The 19,930-nt window shown below is 46.9% G+C and overlaps 1 protein-coding gene across 1 annotated transcript in view; it reads right to left on the bottom strand.

Annotated features, from left to right (window-relative positions):
* The window catches only part of LOC132575492 (cadherin-9-like), a 144,198-nt gene that overhangs the window by 48,450 nt on the left and 75,818 nt on the right, over positions 1-19,930 (bottom strand). Inside the window, exon 3 of the mRNA XM_060244295.1 lies at positions 3,567-3,686. Within this exon, the coding sequence (XP_060100278.1) occupies positions 3,567-3,686 (120 nt within the window). The remainder of the gene's footprint in view (positions 1-3,566; positions 3,687-19,930) is intronic.

The raw sequence follows: 19,930 nt of genomic DNA, 5'->3' as shown, positions 1-19,930 counted from the left end.
ACATGGCACAGCACATCATGGGGTAGCCAACAGTAGCTCTCCAGATGTTTGTTGCCTACAACTCCCATCAGCCCCAGCCAGCATGGCCAATGGCTGGGGCTGATGGGAGCTGCAGGCAAAAAACATCTGGAGAGCTACCATTGGCCACCCCTGCTCTATACCTATAGGGTTGCCAACTCCAGGTTGGGAGATACCTGGAGACTTTGAGGGCGGAGCTTGGGAAGGGGAGGGCCTCAGCATGGTTACCATGCTATAGAGCAGGGGTGGCCAATGGTAGCTCTCCAGATGCTTTTTGCCTACAACTCCCATCAGCCCCAGCCAGCATGGCCAATGGCTGGGAGTGATGGGAGTTGAAGGCAAAAAACGTCTGGAGAGTTACCATTGGCCACTCCTGGCATATCAAGTAAGCAGTTATAGGCTCACATTGAACAATGGTAATAGCAATAGGATAGCACTTCAGTAAGGCACAATGTCACCACAAGGGAGGTCAAATAATGGAATAATGGGATGCCTGCTGCCTCAACCATAGGCCTGGCAGAACAGGCCCTATGAAATGGCAGTAGTTCGGGTAGGGCCTGGATCTCCACAGGGAGCTGATTCCACCAGGCAGGGGCCAGGGCTGAAAAGGCCCTGGCCCTGGTTGAGGCAAGTTGGACGTCCTTAGGGCCAGGGGTGGTCAGGAGATGTTGCGTAGCTGATCGCAACGACCTCTGGGGCATATATGGGGAAAGGCGGTCCCTCAGGTATGTTGGTCCCAGACCGCGTAAGGCTTTAAGTGTCAGTACCAAAACCTTGATGCGAATCCGGTACTCAATAGGTAGCCAGTGCAGCTGGCACAGCGCTGGCTGAATGCTTGCCTGTAAAGGCAATGTAGTTAACAGCCATGCTGCAGCATTCTGCACTAGCTGGAGTTTCCGGATCAGCCACAAGGGTAAGCCTGCATAGACCGAGTTACAGTAATCCAACCTGGAAGTGACCGTTGCATGGATCACAGTAGCTAAATCCTGGGGGGATAGGTAAGGCGCCAGCTGCCTGGCCTGCCGAAGATGGTGAAAAGCAGATTGAGCAATTGCTGTGACCTGGGCCTCTATGGTAAGTGAGACATCCGGTATCACTCCCAGACTCCTCACCTTCTGAACTGGTGCAAGAGATGCACTGTCCGGGGTTGGGAGTCGGAGACCCAATTCTAGTCCCCCACGGTTCAGATATAGGACCTCCGTCTTGGTTGGATTGAGCTTCAGCTGGCTTTGTCGCAACCATTCAGCCACAGCTTCCAAAGCCCCGGTCCAATGATCCAGAGTAGTGTCTGAATGGCCATCCATCAACAGATAGAGCTGGGTGTCATCTGTGTATTGGTGACAGCCCGGCCCAAAACCTCGAGCAATCTGGGCAAGGGGGCGCATATAGATGTTAAACATCATTGGCAAGAGAATAGCTCCTTGCGGTACACCACGCTCAAGTGGGTGCCGCAAAGAGGTCTGCTCGCCAAAGGCCATCCTTTGTCCCCAACCATGGAGAAAGGAGGAGAACCACTGTAAGGCAATCCCCTGGACTCCTATGTCGGGGAGAGCCTTGGCCCAAAATCATGGTGCTAGCCACGAGTGTGCCAAACGAACACACAAGGATAAGCAGCTATTTGAATAGAAAAGAGTAAGAGTTCAGGAGGACCTTAAAGACTATCACAATTTGTCGCAGGGTATGAGCTTTCATGAGCCACTCATCTCTTCAGGTACCAGGAAAGCTCCCACCCTGCCACAAATGGTGCTAGTCTGTAAGGTGTTACTGAATTCTTGCTATTTTCTACTGCTACAGACAGACTAACATGGCCAGGGGTGGCATTCTAGCAGGTGCTCCTTTGCATATTAGGCTACGCACCCCTGATGTAGCCAATCCTCCAAGAGCTTATAAAAAAGAGCCGTGTAAACTCTTGGAGGATTGGCTACATCAGAATTGTGTGTGGCCTAATATGCAAAGGAACTCCTGCTAGTATTCCACCCCGGACATGGCTACCCATCTTGAGTTATTTGAATGGCCAGATCATGATTTGCAAAGAACAGCGGGAAGGCTTCTATTGTCCTGGCCCCACTGATGGACCTTCTGATGGCACTTGGTTTTTTATGGCCACTATGTGACACAGAGTGTTGGACTGGATGAGCCATTGGCCTGATCCAACATGGCTTCTCTTATGTTCTTATGAGACACAGAGTGTTGGACTGGATGGGCCATTGGCCTGATCCAACATGGCTTCTCTTATGTTCTTATGAGACACAGAGTGTTGTACTGGATGGGCCACTGGCCTGATCCAACATGGCTTCTCTTATGTTCTTATGAGACACAGAGTGTTGGACTGGATGGGCCATTGGCCTGATCCAACATGGCTTCTCTTATGTTCTTATGAGACACAGAGTGTTGGACTGGATGGGTCATTGGCCTGATCCAACAGGGCTTCTCTTCTGTTCTTATGAGACACAGAGTGTTGGACTGGATGGGCCATTGGCCTGATCCAACAGGGCTTCTCTTCTGTTCTTATGAGACACAGAGTGTTGGACTGGATGGGCCATTGGCCTGATCCAACAGGGCTTCTCTTCTGTTCTTATGAGACACAGGGTGTTGGACTGGAGGGGCCATTGGCCTGATCCAACAGGGCTTCTCTTCTGTTCTTATGAGACACAAAGTGTTGGACTGGATGGGCCATTGGCCTGATCCAGCAGGGCTTCTCTTCTGTTCTTATGAGACACAGAGTGTTGGACTGGATGGGCCATTGGCCTGATCCAACAGGGCTTCTCTTCTGTTCTTATGAGACACAGAGTGTTGGACTGGATGGGCCATTGGCCTGATCCAACAGGGCTTCTCTTATGTTCTTATGAGACACAGAGTGTTGTACTGGATGGGCCATTGGCCTGATCCAACATGGCTTCTCTTATGTTCTTATGAGACACAGAGTGTTGGACTGGATGGGCCATTGGCCTGATCCAACATGGCTTCTCTTATGTTCTTATGAGACACAGAGTGTTGGACTGGATGGGTCATTGGCCTGATCCAACAGGGCTTCTCTTCTGTTCTTATGAGACACAGAGTGTTGGACTGGATGGGCCATTGGCCTGATCCAACAGGGCTTCTCTTCTGTTCTTATGAGACACAGAGTGTTGGACTGGATGGGCCATTGGCCTGATCCAACAGGGCTTCTCTTCTGTTCTTATGAGACACAGGGTGTTGGACTGGAGGGGCCATTGGCCTGATCCAACAGGGCTTCTCTTATGTTCTTATGTGACACAGGGTGTTGGACTGGAGGGGCCATTGGCCTGATCCAACAGGGCTTCTCTTCTGTTCTTATGAGACACAGAGTGTTGGACTGGATGGGCCATTGGCCTGATCCAACATACCTTCTCTTATGTTCTTATATTCTTAACAGGTTAATGAAAACCTCTCTTTTAGGGGGTGAAACATAGGGTGGAAATGTTTTTTCTTTGGGAGGGAAGATGGAATTGAAAACAGCTGTCAGTGCCTGAACACGATTGGAAGAAAGCAAAGCCAGTGTAATTAGGAGAAAGCAAAGACTTTCTGACCTGTTTCTGGATCCACTGAAAAATACGGCTGGCCCTGGAGGATACTGTAAACAATTTTGGCGCTGTTGCCGTAGTTTGAATCATCGGCATCGGTCGCTGTCACTTGGATGACAGAAGTGCCTGCATCGGAGAAAGACAGCGGCATTGACAAGAAATCCACAATATGAAATGAGGTGAAGTCTTAGAGGCGAGCGGTGCTGGAACATAAATATTTACTGGCTGGCCTGCTCTATCCTGCCCACGTATGAATGAACTGCATTTGTCAGCGCAATAATAACCTGGGATTCCAAACGCGCCGAAGTGAACCGGTGCTTGCAAAACAACTTCTGCTCTCATTTGACTGCAACAACAAACCTGGCACTTCATCACGACAATCTAAAACCGTAGAGTAGATGTCAGGATGTTACTATTATAGATACATCAGGATTATTATTATTTTAGATCTTTTTGGGCAGTGTTTACATTGATAATGTATGGAGGGGCAAACTGAAAGCTGTGGCAACTTGCATATCAAGCATGCGGGTTCAATGACGAGTCGAAGTTGATACAAAGACTACGTTTATTGATAGACCGATACTTTTGGCATAGCCATTGCTTGGGAGTAATGAAACTGATACATTGATACAATACTTTTAAGGCCTACTTCAACGGGATTCCAAGGGAGGGGGTTGCGGGGTAGGATTCACACATAAAGCATCATAAATGTCTACATTCCCATAGCATTATCAGGACCTCGTCCTTGCTTTCTCCAGATGTCCCGTACTCCCTCAACAGAATGTCTGGGAAGGTGCTAATTATTTCGTTTCAGTTCTCACTACTTCTATTTGCAAACCATAAAGCAGGGAAAGGGGGAAGGGAAAGAATAACAAACTAACAAAATGGGTCCCTCCATGACACTTCCCAGATCTGGTTTAGGCAGGGCCCTAAAACAATCAATTAACATTGGAATTTTACCATGCTTGACATTGCACATGCTACAATTCCAGACTTTAAAAACACACACACAATTAAATTGAATGAATGAAGGACTAGTGCAATAAACTTCAGAACAAGGACTGAGGAAATCTTCTCAGCACTAGGTTTTGTTGTTGTTGTTGTTGATTTATTAATCTATTACTTGTTTGGCTTCGTAACCGAGATTTGAAAATCCACTCGTTAAAACACTGGGTGATTAAAAGTTGCATTTTTCCAGGTTGTGTACAATTCAAGCTACACCAATGCATCCTACGATAGAATACACACAAACATATACCTTCAAAAAGCCAAAGCTTGTGATACACACAGCTGGAGTGCCAAACACTGAATGTCTGAAAGTAGGGATGGGCACAAACCAACTCACAAACTAAAGCCCATGATGAATTTTGGCCGGATCATGGTTTGCAAAGCAGAATTCATGGCAGATCATCCAGCATGCGTTTTCCATGAACTTTCAAGCTGTCCAGAGAGGTTTGTGCTGCTTCATGAACGGATATATTTTCTGACAGAATGTTTCTGCTTATTCTAAATGTTTACTGAACTTCAAAGCAACAGAGGGAGCAGAACTTGGAGGGCATGTAGAGGAGCATTCAGGGAGATCCCATGTGACTGCCCAGGCAATCATTTTGACAGGTTTTGGAGGTTCAGGAGTGTATAAAATGGATCCTGTTCGAGCTAAAGATATCAATCTCACAGGGGATCTCTAGCTGACTCTCCTCTACGTGATGTCCGCGCTTGGTGTCAGAAGATCCTCTCTGCACACTCCGGAACCTGTCAAGAACTGGTTCAGGAGGTTTAGGAGAGCACTGAAGAGTTCCTGTGCGAGGTGGCTGGTGGCCAGAGGGGACTTGTCAGTCCTAAGAGATGACGGTGAGCTACTTGTCAATGTCACATTTGGATTTTTGCCTGCATTTGATGTCAGCTTGTCACAGAACTTCAGTCCTCGCTGTTTCTTCCATCAAAGTCAAGGGTGGTTAGAGGAGCCCTATTGGTGGGAGAAAGCCTTTCCAAAGTGGGCAAACCTCTATGTTCAGAGCCAATATACCTCTGAATTACAGATTCTGGAGATTCAGAAAGGGAGTCTTAAATTTAAGACTCACTGGGGGCAAGATGCATTCTCGTATAGGTCCCTGCCAGACTCTTGGGGGGTCTGACTACTGGCTACCTTATATTTAGTGCCAACACACTTAGGTTTCCCCCCCCCCCCGCTTTTATCCACAGTTGTGTATCCCAATCAGAAATGTTGTGGTGAGACAGCTTAAGAGTACTCAGCAGGGGATAGAATCAGTGCAGAACTGTTCAAACATAAATGCAAATATCTTAAAATGATTGGACTGTGTTACTATGGATATAAAACTTTTTAATTTTAATATAAAACAAAGCATCCAGTGGTTTCCAGTTATCCCAGTGTCTTTCTTGCACCTGGGAAGAGGTCTGCAATATGGGGGGGGGGGGGTGTCTGATACAGTCTCTCCCTCCATAGCTACACTCCTCAGTATCATACAAAAATATTAGGGGCAGAGTATATAAAGCCTTGTCTCACAGTATACATTTCTCAAACAGAAACTTCTTTCTATTCCATACTAGGGGTGATTCTGCGCTAACATTGCTCTGCCCCAGGCTTCAGTTTCTCTCCAGAGCAAGCTAATGATTTTGCACCAGCTGCTCCGTTCCACCATTTTGTGCTGGGGCAACTGGCAATTTGGGGCACGGTACAAAATGGCAGCTCGGAGCAGCTGGTGCGAAATTGCTAGCTTGCTCCAGAGAAAAACGGAAGCCTGGCATGGAGCAAAGTTACTGCGAAATCAGCCAAACTCTCCATTTAAGAACTTTTGAATTCAGAAGTAAATTACAGTTGTGCATAAGATTTACAACCAAATAAACGCGTTCAGGATTGAAGCCTTAATTAAAATTCTAATTTAAGGTCTTATTTACTTTAGAGCCAATTGTAATCTTTAGGCTCTGCTAAAAATGCAAAGTCTTTTTTATAATATAGGACAATTATCAAGCTTCTCTGGTGTTTCTGATAAAAAAAACAACAACAGGTTTTGTGCAGACAGACGGTTGCCTTCAATAGCTAAGGCAGGTAGAATTTCAACCCTTTCTCCCTCATTCAGGATGTTTTTCATTTGTTCAATTTCTGCCAGCTACAAAGGGGAGGGGGAAGTGGATAACTTTGACCTGAGCAGGCCTGTATCCATCTATGGGAGGGGCTATGGGGGCTCTCCCAGCAGCTGCCCTTTCAAGGACAACCTCTGCCAGAGCTATGGCTGACCCAAGGCCATTCCAGCAGGTGCAAGTGGAGGAGTGAGGAATCAAACCCAGTTCTCCCAGATAAGAGTCCGCACACTTCACCACTATGGCTGACCCAAGGCCATTCCAGCAGCTGCAAGTGGAGGAGTGGGGAATCAAACCCGGTTCTCCCAGATAAGAGTCCGCACACTTCACCACTATGGCTGACCCAAGGCCATTCCAGCAGCTGCAAGTAGAGGAGTGGGGAATCAAACCTGGTTCTCCCAGATAAGAGAGCTCTGGCTGTCCCAAGGCCATTCCAGCAGCTGCAAGTGGAGGAGTGGGGAATCAAACCTGGTTCTCCCAGATAAGAGAGCTCTGGCTGTCCCAAGGCCATTCCAGCAGCTGCAAGTGGAGGAGTGGGGAATCAAACCTGGTTCTCCCAGATAAGAGAGCTATGGCTGACCCAAGGCCATTCCAGCAGCTGCAAGTGGAGGAGTGGGGAATCAAACCCGGTTCTCCCAGATAAGAGTCCACACATTTAGCCACTACACCAAACTGGCTCTCTCTGATTCAGAGAGAAGGGTGGGGTATAAAACTGCAATTCTTTTTCTTCTTCCTCCCCACCATGCCCATTGAATAGTAGGTGCAGCTGCAGAAAAGCAGAGAAGGAGGGGGAACCCTCAGAAAGGTTCAGGAGCTGTGCTCCTGTGAGCTCCTACTGAATCCGAGGCCTGTTGCTGGGTAAAAGCCCTACCTGATCCCAATCACTTCCTAAAAACACTTGGTAGGAACCAGAAGAGGTGTCAATGGGCATGAGGGTTTCCAGTCCCCAGGTAGCAGCAGGGGATCCCCCGGTTTGGAGGCTCTCCCCCCACTTCAGGGTCAACAGAAAGCGGGGGGGGGGGGGAAGGGAAATATCTGCTGAGCACTCCATTATTCCCTATGGAGACCAATTCCTATAGGGTATAATCCATGTGTATCTGGGGCTCTGGGGGATGGTTTCTGAGGTAGAGACACCAAATTTGCAGCATGCCTTCCTGCACCTCTCTTCAAAACACCCACCAAGTTTCAAAAGGATTGGATTAGTGGGTCCACTTCTATGAGCCCCCCAAGAAGGTGCCCCTATCCTTCATTATTTCCAATGGAGGGAAGGTGTGCTGTCCCTTCAAGTGTGATGGCCCAAAGTCTCTCTGGAGTTCCATTATGCTTGTCACAATCTTGATCATGGCCCCACCTCCATGTCTCCAGGCTCCACCCCCAATGTCTCCTGACTCCACCCCCAAAGTCCCCAGATATTTCTTGAATTGGACTTGACAACCCTAATGGGCCCTATCGTTCTCAAGGTCCCCATGATGGGGCCTATTTCAGATATTGCACCTGCTCTGAAACGTAGCAGGATACTCAGAGCCATGACTATTGAAAACAAAATAGCAGGTGAGGAACTGGTTCTATGCAGTCCGGTTTATAAAACTGCTCAATCCGGCACACATACGCACACCCCAGCCAAAAATTGTTAGCTTCCATGTACTTATATCTTACCCCTTGGAGCCCACAAGAAAACAAAACCAAATTACCTACATTTGTATCAGTTCCTGGTTATTTTCTACAAGCGAGTGCTATTGACAAGTCTGCAATAAGCTTTTTTTCTCCTTTTGTTACACACTGCAGTTAACTGTACGGTCGTGCCGCTGATGGGAAACAGAGGTAGAAGCCAGCGATCACTCAGGGCTTTAAGAGCAGTCATTAGATCATGAGGTGTGTATTTCTAGCAACAGAGAAGGTCTGGCATGCAACAGGTTAAGCTACAAAGCAGCAAGCTGAACCGTACACAGTTTGCTCTCTTATCTGTAATGGTTCTCTGTGCTCTGGGCGAGGGAAGGGGTGTTTTTTCCCCCCATACAGTATCTTGGTACCACTCAGGTAAGTATTTGGTTGTCTTAAAAATGCACATCCTTAGAGAGATTCCAACAGCCAGTAAATAAACAATGGAGGCTGCCTAATGAGGCAGGCAGCCGGAGTCAGCAGCTTATAAACTCTTCCCTTGGCGCACAAATTGAAACGTGGAAGGGGGCTACTATTGCTTTTAACACCCCTCCCCAGACAGCTATCACTGCATACAAACTACTGTTTGGGTTGCACTGCAAATAGCAATATTTTAAGCAGGTTTTCCAGATTTTCTTAAAATATGGAAAGTGCGTTTTCTTTTTTAGAATAATTGTTGTGTTTGCTGTTCGCGGCTTTTGTTGCAGCGGGAGCTCCTTTGCATATTAAGCCACACACCCCTGATGTAGCCAATCCTCCAAGAGCTTATAGGGCTCTTAGTACAGGGTGTACTGTAAGCTGCAGGAGGATTGGCTACATCAGGGGTGTGTGGTCTAATATGCAAAGGAGTTCCCGCTGCAAAAAAAGCCCTAGTAATGTTGCTCTCCTCCACCTTGTATATTTTGGACTGCTCTTCACAGAGGAGGACTGGTTGGTTTAGGGCTGGTAGTTGACACTGAGGATAGGGATGGCCGTGAACCAGCTGACGAACTAAAGTTCGTCATGAATTTTGTCCAGTTCACGATTCGCGGAACAATGTTCATGAACTGAAGAACCACTATGGACTTTCACAAATTTCAGTGCAGTTTGTGGTGGCTCGTAAAGAGCAGAAAGCAGGAGTTTAAGCCCCTGCTTTCTGCTTTTCATGATAAACAGCAGCAGTGAGCAGAAGGCAGGGGTGAAATGGCTCAGAGCCTTGCTGCTTAGCTGCTTGGTTTAAATGGTCTCCTGTTTTCTTTTCCTCATGGCTTTTCATGGGAAGCAGAAGGCAACAGGGAGCAGAAAGCAGGGGTTAAACTTTAAATGACTCGTAAGCTGATACGAACTGGACTGGTTCGCAAATCATCCTCCAGGTTGGTATCAGTTTGTTGGGTCAGTTTGTGGCCTATAAAACCTTGAAAAGTCAGGGACTAACATACCTACGGGACTGTCTCTTCCATTATTTCCCCAGGAGATCATTGTATTCCTTAGATAGAGCTCTCCTGATGGATCCCACCCCCAAAGACTGTCCTCAGCCAGAGCCTTTTTAGTTCTGGCCCCAACCTGGTGAAACTCCCTGCCAAACACCACCAGGGCCCTGCAGGATCTGACGTGATTCTGCAGGGCCTGCAAGGTGGAGATGTTCCTCCAGACCTTTGGCTGAGGACAACAACTGTCCCATCACGGCTGGCAAACTTCTCTGCTATTTACATCGACCTCACTCTCTTCCCCCGTGCCTGCAAAGCAGCTGGCAGTTGGAAATGGGAATTGGCTCCTTATTTTTCAATGGATCATTGGAATATTTTATTAATGTTTTAATTGATTTTATCTCTTTGCTATTTTTATGGAGAGTGTACATCACCCGGAGCCCTGCTGTGGCATGAATCAGGGGATTCATAAATATAATAGTAGGAGGACAACGATGGCAAACAGGGCTTTTTTTGTAGCAGGAACGCCTTTGCATATTAGGCCACCCCCCCCCCCCGATGTAGCCAATCCTCCTGGAGCTTACAGGGCCCTGTACTAAGAGCCCTGTGAGCTTTTGGAGGATTGGCTACATCAGGGATGTGTGGCCTAATCTGCAAAGGTGTTCCTGCTACAAAAAAAAAGCCCTGACAGCAACAATGATAACAACAACTAAGAGTACAGAGTCGTGGCCTCCTTCGCACTTGTCTTCTCCAGGCTTTGAGGAGCAAGAAACCTTCAATTTATTTGGGTCCTTGCTTCTGCTGGCACTGCCTGTTCACTTTTCCTCTTGTTCCAGCTGATGCTGCCACCCAGAGGGAGAAGCCAAGGTCACCTACTCTTTCCCCTCACTCCTGTCATTGTTTCCTCGGAGAAGGCAAGCAGTGACAGCAAGAAGGATAACCGGCAGGCTCTGGAGCCTAGGTTCTCATAGCAGATTTGACCTCGACACTACCTCTTCGGAATAATATGGGAAAGGGACAAAACCTCCCTCTCTTCCATAATTCGTCATGTTATTAACTTCTAGGAGGTCAGTTTCAGAGACTTTTTCTTCCCCAGAGAAAGCTCCAAATGCTTTAGCCCAGGGGGTGTCAAACATGCGGCCTGGGGGCTGAATCAGGCCCTCCGAGGCTTGCTCAATAGCACAGGAGCTACAGAGAGAAGTCTCTATTTTCTCCGTTGGCTGAGGCTCCTCCCTTGAGGAGGAAGGGAGGAGAGAGAGCTTGCTTTGCCAAGCTCTCTCAGTTGCACAGCACAGCTACTGAGCAAGTTCTCTTCCTTCTATTGGCTGAGGCTCCTCCCCCTCCTGGTCCCCAGGGGAAGGAAGGAAAGAGCCAGAGCTTCCTTTGTCCGGATTCCTGGATCCCATGGGAGAGATACAAAGAAAGCACATTTAAGACCAACGAGTGCTAATGTTTTAAGCATGTTTTAAGTTTTAATGTTTTAAGTTTCTTTTTTAATCTTTAATTGTGTTTGTCTGTGTCTTTTAGAAAGTTTATATCTCCGCTACCTAATCTTAAATAGGTACACATATGGCCTGGCCCGACATGGCTCAGCCCAACAAGGTCTCATTTATGTCAGATCCAGCTCTCATAGCAAATGAGTTTGACACCCCTGCTTTAGCCCAAAGGACCCCAGTGTAGTGCCCATGGGCGCCATGGTGCACATTGACACTATTTCTGGTACCTCTCAAATGTCTTTAGAAAGCAAATGGAGCTAGGTAGGGGATTCAATTGGCTGGACATTTTTTTTTTTTTTTTTGCATTTTGCTTCGGCAGCAGCTGCCACCGCAGCACAAGAGGCTACTTCAGTGTTACCGAAGTTTTGCAGCAATAATTTTATGGCTGGCTCTGCCCCCGGTGGCCACCATTTTGTGGCAGCCATTTTGTTGCTGCCCTTGCCATGCACTGTCTGAATTCCAAATGTGCCCACCACCTCAGAGTGGCCGGGGACCACTGCTTTAGCCTTTACGCTCAGAAAAAAATGGCCTTAACTTTTTCACATTTTTTTTTTTTTGGTCTATGTACTTTTTCCAATTCTTAGATTTCCCACCTGAGATGTGGTGGCCTGAACTATATGTACAAATGGGGCTAGGTAGGAGATTCAATTGGCTGTGCAGATTCTTTTTTTACATGTTGTTTTGGCAGCAGCTGCCACCACAGCGCAAGACCCTGTGTTACCGGAGTAAAATTGCGGCAATAATTTTGTGTCTGGCTCCACCTCTTGTGGTTGCCATTTTGTTGCTGCCCCTGCCATGCCCTGTCTGAATTCCAAATGTGCCCGCCATCTTGGAGAGGCTGAGGGACCACTGCTTTAGCCTTTACAGTCATAAAAAATGGCCTTAACTCTTTCGTGATTTATTTTTTTGGTCTATGTGCCTTTTCCAGTTCTAAGATATCCCACCTGAGATGTGGTGACCTGAACTATATGTGAACTATATGTGCAAATGGGGCTAGGTAGGAGATTCAATTGGCTGTGCAGGGTTTTTTTTACATGCTGCTTTGACAGCAATTGCCACCATAGTACAAGATCCTATGTTACCAAAGTTAAGCTGCAACAATAATTTTGTGACTGGTTCCGCCTCCTGTGGCAGCCATTTTGTTGCTGCCCCTGCCATGCCCTGTCTGAATTCCAAACGTGCCCGCCATCTTGGAGAGGCTGGGGACCACTGCTTTAGCCTTTACACTCAGAAAAAATTGCCTTAACCTTTTCATGATTTTTTTTTTTTGTCTATGTCTAGGGTTGCCAAGTCCCCAGCTTCCCGCAGCAGGGGACTCTCTCTCACACGCGGAGTGCGCGATGTGATGACGTCACCCAGAAGTGATGTCATCAAAATGGTGGCACCCATGCGGGGCCACTCTAGGCGTTTCCGGGAAAACTCTATAGTTTTCCCAGATGATCTAGCCATTTGGGAGGTAAAAGCTATATGGTACCTATGTGCCATAGAGTTTTTACCTCCAAAATAGCTAGAGCATCCAGGAAAACCAAGTCCCCAGCTTCCCACAGCAGGGGACTCTCTCTCACATGTGGAGTGCGCGATGTGATGACGTCACCCGGAAATGATGTCATCAAAATGGTGGCACCCATGTGGGGCCACTCTAGGCATTTCCGGGAAAACTCTATAGTTTTCCCAGACGATCTAGCCATTTGGGAGGTAAAAGCTCTATGGTACCTATGCGCCATAGAGTTCTTACCTCCAAAATAGCTAGAGCATCCAAGAAAACCATAGTTTTCCCAGAAACACCTAGAGCGACCCTGCATGGGTGCCGCCATTTTTATGACATCACTTCCGGGTGATGTCATCACACCAGTGACGTTGAGGTAGGTTCCCCCTGCCGGCCTAATGTGGGCTGGCAGGTTGGGAACCTCCCGGGCAGAAGAACCCCCACCCGGACCTGGGGCTTGGCAGCCCTATCTATGTCAGGGCTTTTTTTGTAGCAGGAACTCCTTTGCATATTAGGCTACACCCCCCTGATGTAGTCAATCCTCCAAGAGCTTACAGTAGGCCCTCTAAGAAGAGCCCCATAAGCTCTTGGAGGATTGGCTACATCAGGGAGGTGTAGCCTAATATGCAATGGAGTTCCTGCTACAAAAAAAGGCCTGGTCTATGTACCTTTTCCAATTCTTAGATATCCCATCTGAGATGGTATGGCCTGAACTCTATGTGCTCTTGAGAAAAGGAGAAAACACCTGACTGTGAGTTATTCAAGCTCCATCTTCCTTTTCGTGTTCTCTTGCTAACCTCCTATTTGGTTCAGAACAAGTAATTTTGCTTCCGAGGCCCCTCTGACCTCTGTCTGCCTGGCCTGTGAAGAACCAATCATGGCTGTTCCTCATTCTGTATGAGGAAAGCAGGCAGCACAATACAAATAATATTTGCAGTCTTCTAGCGCTTTGTCTACTCCTTTACCAGAAGCTAATTTCTTAAATTGGATCTGACATGGTGATGTGGGTAGAACACACTGCTATTATTACTCTGGGATGCCCTTGCTGTGGAATGCATTAGATTCAGAGGTGTGTTTAGTCAGCCAAGGGGACTCCTGCATGTCTGTTGATAAAGCATTACTGTGACTGTTGCAAATACTCCTGAAGGGAGTAAATTAAGATATGATTTCTAAACGGGGATTCCCCCCCCCCTCCTCAATTAATTTAACATGCAAGTCATGGAAACATCTGGTTGCTGCCGAATTTAGATATTTTATGGCCTTTGGTTTGTGGAAAGCAGAACAAAGAAGCATCGGTTCAATGAAGTCTGAAGTGAAGCCAGTTTTCGCCTTATCCTCATTGTAGATGTTGAGAATTTATTTCTTTTCTGCTTCTAAACTTTAAGTTTGAAAACATGACTTTTTTTTTCTCAGCACAGTGGTTAGAAGTGTGCTGGAGGTTTTCAGACCACAACAGTTGCAGCTACCCAGTAGATTCATGTAGTGTGGCAGTTAAAGGTAAGGATGCCAACCTCCAGGTTGTGGCTGGAGAACTCTTGCTATTACAATTAATCGCCAGACTACAGAGTTCAGTTATCCTGGATAAAATAGCTGCTTTGGAAGATGGACACTTTGACATTGTACTCTGTCCCCTCCCCAAAACCAGTCATCTCCCGTCTCCATCCCCCAAATTTCCAAGTATTTCCCAACCCGGGGTTGGCAATCTTAGTTTGGGGGGGGGGCATGTCTTAGGCTATGATCACACACACTAAACAATCCACTTTCAATCTACTTTCCAACTGGATTTTGCCAGTTCACACAGTAAAATCCAGATGGAAAGTGAACTGAAAATGGATTGAAAGTGTATTATTTAGGGTGTGTGATCCCAGTCTGGGCATCACTTGTGTGTAGTTATGGAATTCATGCAACAATTCAGAGATTCTGGCTTATCTATTATGAGGCAATTTGTGTGTGTGTTCTTTGGTCTTATATGTTCTGGCTACATCTTAACCGTCTCTTTTCAAACTACATTTTCATGTTTTTTTCAAGAGGAGCTGTTAGGTCTCTAAGCATCTGAGAAACACAGGAGCATGCCATAGTATTGTCTTAATGCCAGAAAAAACAATTTGTGGCTTGAAAGGAAGCACTGCTTTATACAGAGGGTGATTAAAATGTGGACTTCAGGGTCAGAGGATGTAGTGATGGCCAAAGGCATAAGCGGCATTAAAAGGGGATTAGATAGATTAATGGGGGATCAGTCTATCAATGCCTATTAGCCATGGTGACTAAGGGGAAACTCCACATTCAGAGGCACTAATCCTCCAAATCCCAGAGCCAGGAGGCAACATCAAGGGAAAGCCTCGGCCTCTTCGCCTCAGTATTGGCTGTCCAGATGAACTGGTTCATTTCTGTATGCAATAGAATGCTGGACTAGATGACATATTGTTCTCATCCAGCAGGGCTCTTCTTATGTTCTGAACCACTACATGTTGTGGAGCAATCTCAGAACAATGCAGAATTAGGATATAGTCCTTCCCAGACACTAATGCAATGCTTGATTTGGAACCAACCACACACACACTTTTCTGGTCCTTAAGAAGTAGTCAGAAAAATCAAAATCTTGGTTACAGGATCTAGGGCTGCCAAGTTCTTGGGCCAGGTAGGGATCCCCCTGCCCCGGAGGTTCCCAACCCACCAGCCTGCATTGGGCCGGCAGGGGGATCCTTCCCGGATGTTGCCAGCACAGTGACATCACTCGCAGTGATGTCATCGCACCGGCAACATTGCGTACCGACCGCCCTAGGAGCTTTCGGGGAAACTCTATGGTTTCCCCCGGATCCTCTAGCAATTTGGGAGGGAAAACAGCAGAAAGGATCATCTAAGGCTCGTGTATAGAAAACATAAATCTGATTGTAAGATCATGGCACTGAAATGTAGAAATGTAAATTTGTATGTCTTACGGTTGTTAAATTGTTTTATGGTTTTTGTCTTATTTATTATATGTTATACCCATGCATAAGCATGAATATGTAAGCTGCCCTGAGCCCACTTTGGCAGGGAGGTTATAAATGGAATTAAATAAATAAATAAAACTCTATGGCCGGAGGCTGCAGGGGACTTGGCAACCCTAACTGGACCATTATGGTTGGCAGGGCTAGCACCAAAGTTTCTAGTGCCCTAGACCCCGCTCCTGTCCCGGGCAGACCCAGGAAGGCGAGGGTGGGTTGGGGCGCAGTGGACTCTGCACCCCTTGGAGCTCACCTTTGGTAGGTTCCAAGGAGCACACAGGCCACCACCCCACCCCACACTGCCCAACCCTGCCACTCTCACCTTCCTGGATCTGTGCAGACCTGGGAAGGAGAGAGCAGCAGGGCAGCAGGCGCTCTCCTCAGAGCCCACCTTCCCTTGCAAGGGAAGGCAGGCTTGGAAGAGAGCACACACTGCCCAGCTGCTCTTGCCTTCTGGGTCTGTGAAGCCCCAGGAAGGTGAGAGCAGTAGGGAGGGGGCACTTGGTGATGCTCCTGTAAGCCAGGTGGCCCTCGGTGGCCACCTACCTGACCTACTCCTACGCACCGCCCCGACAGTGCTTGCATTTAAACTGGTATAAGAGACATTCCATTTCCTCTATAAACAGTGATTATGTAAAAGGGGCTAAGGATCAAGGGGGAATTTTTAGTGCACAAAGTGACTGATGGTTTCCAGGATTCTCTGGAGAAAGCCAGGATGGTTACACTGTTATACAGTCAATATACAGAGCCAGTTTGGTATAGTGACTAAGTGTGCAGACTCTTATCTGGGAAAACAGTGTTTGATTCCCCACATCTCCCCTTGCAGCTGCTGGAATGGCCTTGGGTTAGCCGTAGCTATCTCAGGGGCCGTCCTTGAAAGGGCAGCTTCTGGGAGAGCTCTCAGCCCCACCTACTTCACAGGGTGTTTGTCGTGGGGGAAGGAGATAAAGGAGATTATAAGCCGCTCTGAGACTTCAGAGAGAAAGGTGGGGTATAAATCTACGATCTTCTTCTTCTACGTCCATGCTATAGGCACATTCTGCACTTCTTTCTTCATAACCGTTCCTATATGTCGGTTTAGGATGTTGTCTGCTACCACCAAAGCTGCTAGATGGAACTTTTGCTAACCATTGGAGCTTCTTTCTGGGTTGCTGAGGGGCTTGTTACACCTTGCGGCAGGTAGTATGTGCTTCTCCAATTCTGCCAAACTGACTGTCTTCTCCCCCCCCCCGCCCCCGCACACACACACCTTGTGCATGAGGTTTGTTGTTTTTTTCCCCCCTCCAAAATTTGGAGGTTGTGGTGTTGGTCCTTAGACAATTACACAAGAACATTACTAACAATGTACTGATGTCACTCCATGTGCATCCACATCAGTGCATTGCCAGGGGTTTCCAGTGTCATACTGCCATTGCTTCTGAGTTCATGGGGAGTGACATCAGCGTGTCAGGATGCAATGATATTCCCTCTGTTTCTTGCCATATTTTGCTCTCAGGGCCCTCACAAAGATAGCCCAGGCTAGTCCAATTTCGTCAGATCTTGGAGGCTAAGCAATGTCAGCCCTGGGAGACCACCAAGGATGGGAGACCATCAAGGAATGCCAAGGTTATGACACAGAGCCACGCAATGGCAACCCACCTTTGAAATATCTCTTGCCTTCAAAAAAAAAATGTCTAGCTCACCACCGAGTGGTTCATAACACCAAAAGCCAGCTTGGTGTAGTGGTTAAGTGCAAGGACTCTTATCTGGGAGAACCAGGTTTGATTCCCCACTCCTCCACTTGCAGCTGCTGGAATGGCCTTGGGCCAGCCATAGCTCCTGTAGGAGTTGTCCTCGAAAAGGCAGCTGCTGTGAGAACTCTCTTGGACCCACCTACTTCACAGGGTGTTTGTTGTGGGGGGGGGGGAGGAGATTGTGGCCGCTCTGAAACTCTGAGATTCAGAGTATAGGGTGGGATATAAATTCAATATCTTCATCATCATCATCATCATCATCATCATCATCTTCTTCTTCTTCTTCTTCTTCTTCTTCTTCTTCTTAAGAACAAGAACATCTGGCTGCCAAGCAATCTTAGGATCACCTAGCTGTACTACACACACTGCCATATGATAATTATTAATTATTCCCCTTCTGGCCAGCTAAGCAGTGGTAGAGAAGTGCCCATTGGTGGTAGGGAATCCCCCAAGAGGGGAAATAAAATTCCTACTAGTGAGCAAGAGTGTGGTGATGACTCAGATACATTGAAATTATCTAGAAATTTCACGTCCACATATTAAGACAAAAGTTAAGGTTATATTTCAGGGACAACATAACATCTGCTACAGTTCAACTAGATGGCTGGCCTTTGATTTGACACAGGTTTCAACAGGGCTGTTTTTGTAGCAGGAACTCCTTTGCATATTAGGCCACACACCCCTGATGTGGCCAATCCTCCAAGAGTTTACAGGGCTCTTAGTATAGGGCCTACTGTAAGCTCCAGGAGGACTGGCAACATCAGGGGTGTGTGGCCTAATATGCAAAAGAGTTCCTGCTACAAAAAAAGCCCTGGGTCTCAATATAGCCACATTCCCTTGAACTGTACTGTTTTCCCATTCATCAGTCCTCATTTTGGTTATGCACTGAATTTGTACATAGTACTGCTTACTAGCATTCATACACAGGGTTTTCAGTTCCATCAAGCAAGCCCCAGATGCTTTTTTCATAATCTGGCAAATAGATAATGAAATAATGCCTAAAATGTAGAGATGGGGTGTGGGCTGGTTGGGATTTTGGAGTTGTCGTTGTTGTTCAGTCACACAGTCGAGCCCAACTCTTTGCGACCACATGGACAAAGTCACGCCAGGCCCTCTTGTCTTCCACCATCCTCTGAAGTCTGCTCAAATTCATGTTTATTACATCAGTAACGCTGTCCAGCCATCTCATCTTTTGCCATCCTCTTCTTCCTTTGCCTTCTGTCTTTACCAGCATCAGGGGCTTCTCCGGGGAGTGCTCCCTTCTCATTTGGTGGCCAAAGTATTTGAGCTTCAGCTTCAGCATCTGACCTTCCAGGGAACAGTCTGGGTTGATTTCCCTTAGGACTGACTGATCGGATCTTCTTGCAGTCCAAGGGACTCTCAAGAGTCTTCTCCAGCACCACATCCCAAAAGTTAGAAGGCCAAAAATCCTTCCCATCCAGTGGCATAAAAATGCCTTGGGTGATGATGACCAAAATATTACAGAAAGAGAACTATGGAAGGGGGAGAGGTTAAAGATTCGTAATGATACAGATCAGGGCTTTTTTCTTTTTGTAGCATGAACGTGCAGGAACGCAGTTCCGGCTGGCTTGGTGTCAGGGGCTGCGGCTTCATACCCATGTCAGTTCCTTGATGGGCTTTTTCTACACAAATAACCCTGTGTGAAACAATAGTGATGTCTGGGGGTGTGGCCTAATATGCAAATGAGTCCCTGCTGTGCTTTTTCAACAAAAAAAGCTCTGTGTGAAACAATTGTGATGTCTGGGAGTGTGGCCTAACATGCAAATGAGTCCCTGCTGTGCTTTTTCAACAAAAAAAGCTCTGTGTGAAACAATTGTGATGTCTGGGAGTGTGGCCTAACATGCAAATGAGTCCCTGCTGTGCTTTTTCAACAAAAAAAGCTCTGTGTGAAACAATTGTGATGTCTGGGAGTGTGGCCTAACATGCAAATGAGTCCCTGCTGGGCTTTTTTGACAAAAAAGCTCTGCGTGAAATAATGGTGATGTCTGGGAGTGTGGCCTAACATGCAAATGAGTCCCTGCTGGGCTTTTTTGACAAAAAAGCTCTGCGTGAAATAATGGTGATGTCTGGGGGTGTGGCCTAACATGCAAATGAGTTCCTGCTGGGCTTTTTCTGCCAAAAAAGCCCTGATACAGATGCTAGCCCAGAGGTGTCAAACTCATTTGTGGAGTTTGCAGGGCTGGAGCTGACATAAATGAGACCTTGTTGGGCTAGGTCATGTTGAGCTGGGCCATGTGTACTCCTATTTAAGATTAAGTGGTTGACAGACAAACACAATTATTATTGTTATTTTTAATTTAAACTGGAACATGCTTAAAACATTAGCACTTGTTGGTCTTAAAGGTGCTTTCTTTGTATTTCTCCCATGGGCAAAGGAAGCTCCCATGAGCCCTTCAAAATCGTCATCACTGTGTATTAAAAAATATTAATGCCTGTCATTAGTCCTTAGCTGGCTAACCTATTTGTTCTGTTCGCATAAAAGG

Source organism: Heteronotia binoei, chromosome 7 (genome assembly GCF_032191835.1).
Source record: "Heteronotia binoei isolate CCM8104 ecotype False Entrance Well chromosome 7, APGP_CSIRO_Hbin_v1, whole genome shotgun sequence".
Lineage (NCBI taxonomy): Eukaryota > Metazoa > Chordata > Lepidosauria > Squamata > Gekkonidae > Heteronotia > Heteronotia binoei.
The sequence above is the reverse complement of the archived record's forward strand: the minus strand, read 5'-3'. Positions and strand labels throughout refer to the sequence as shown.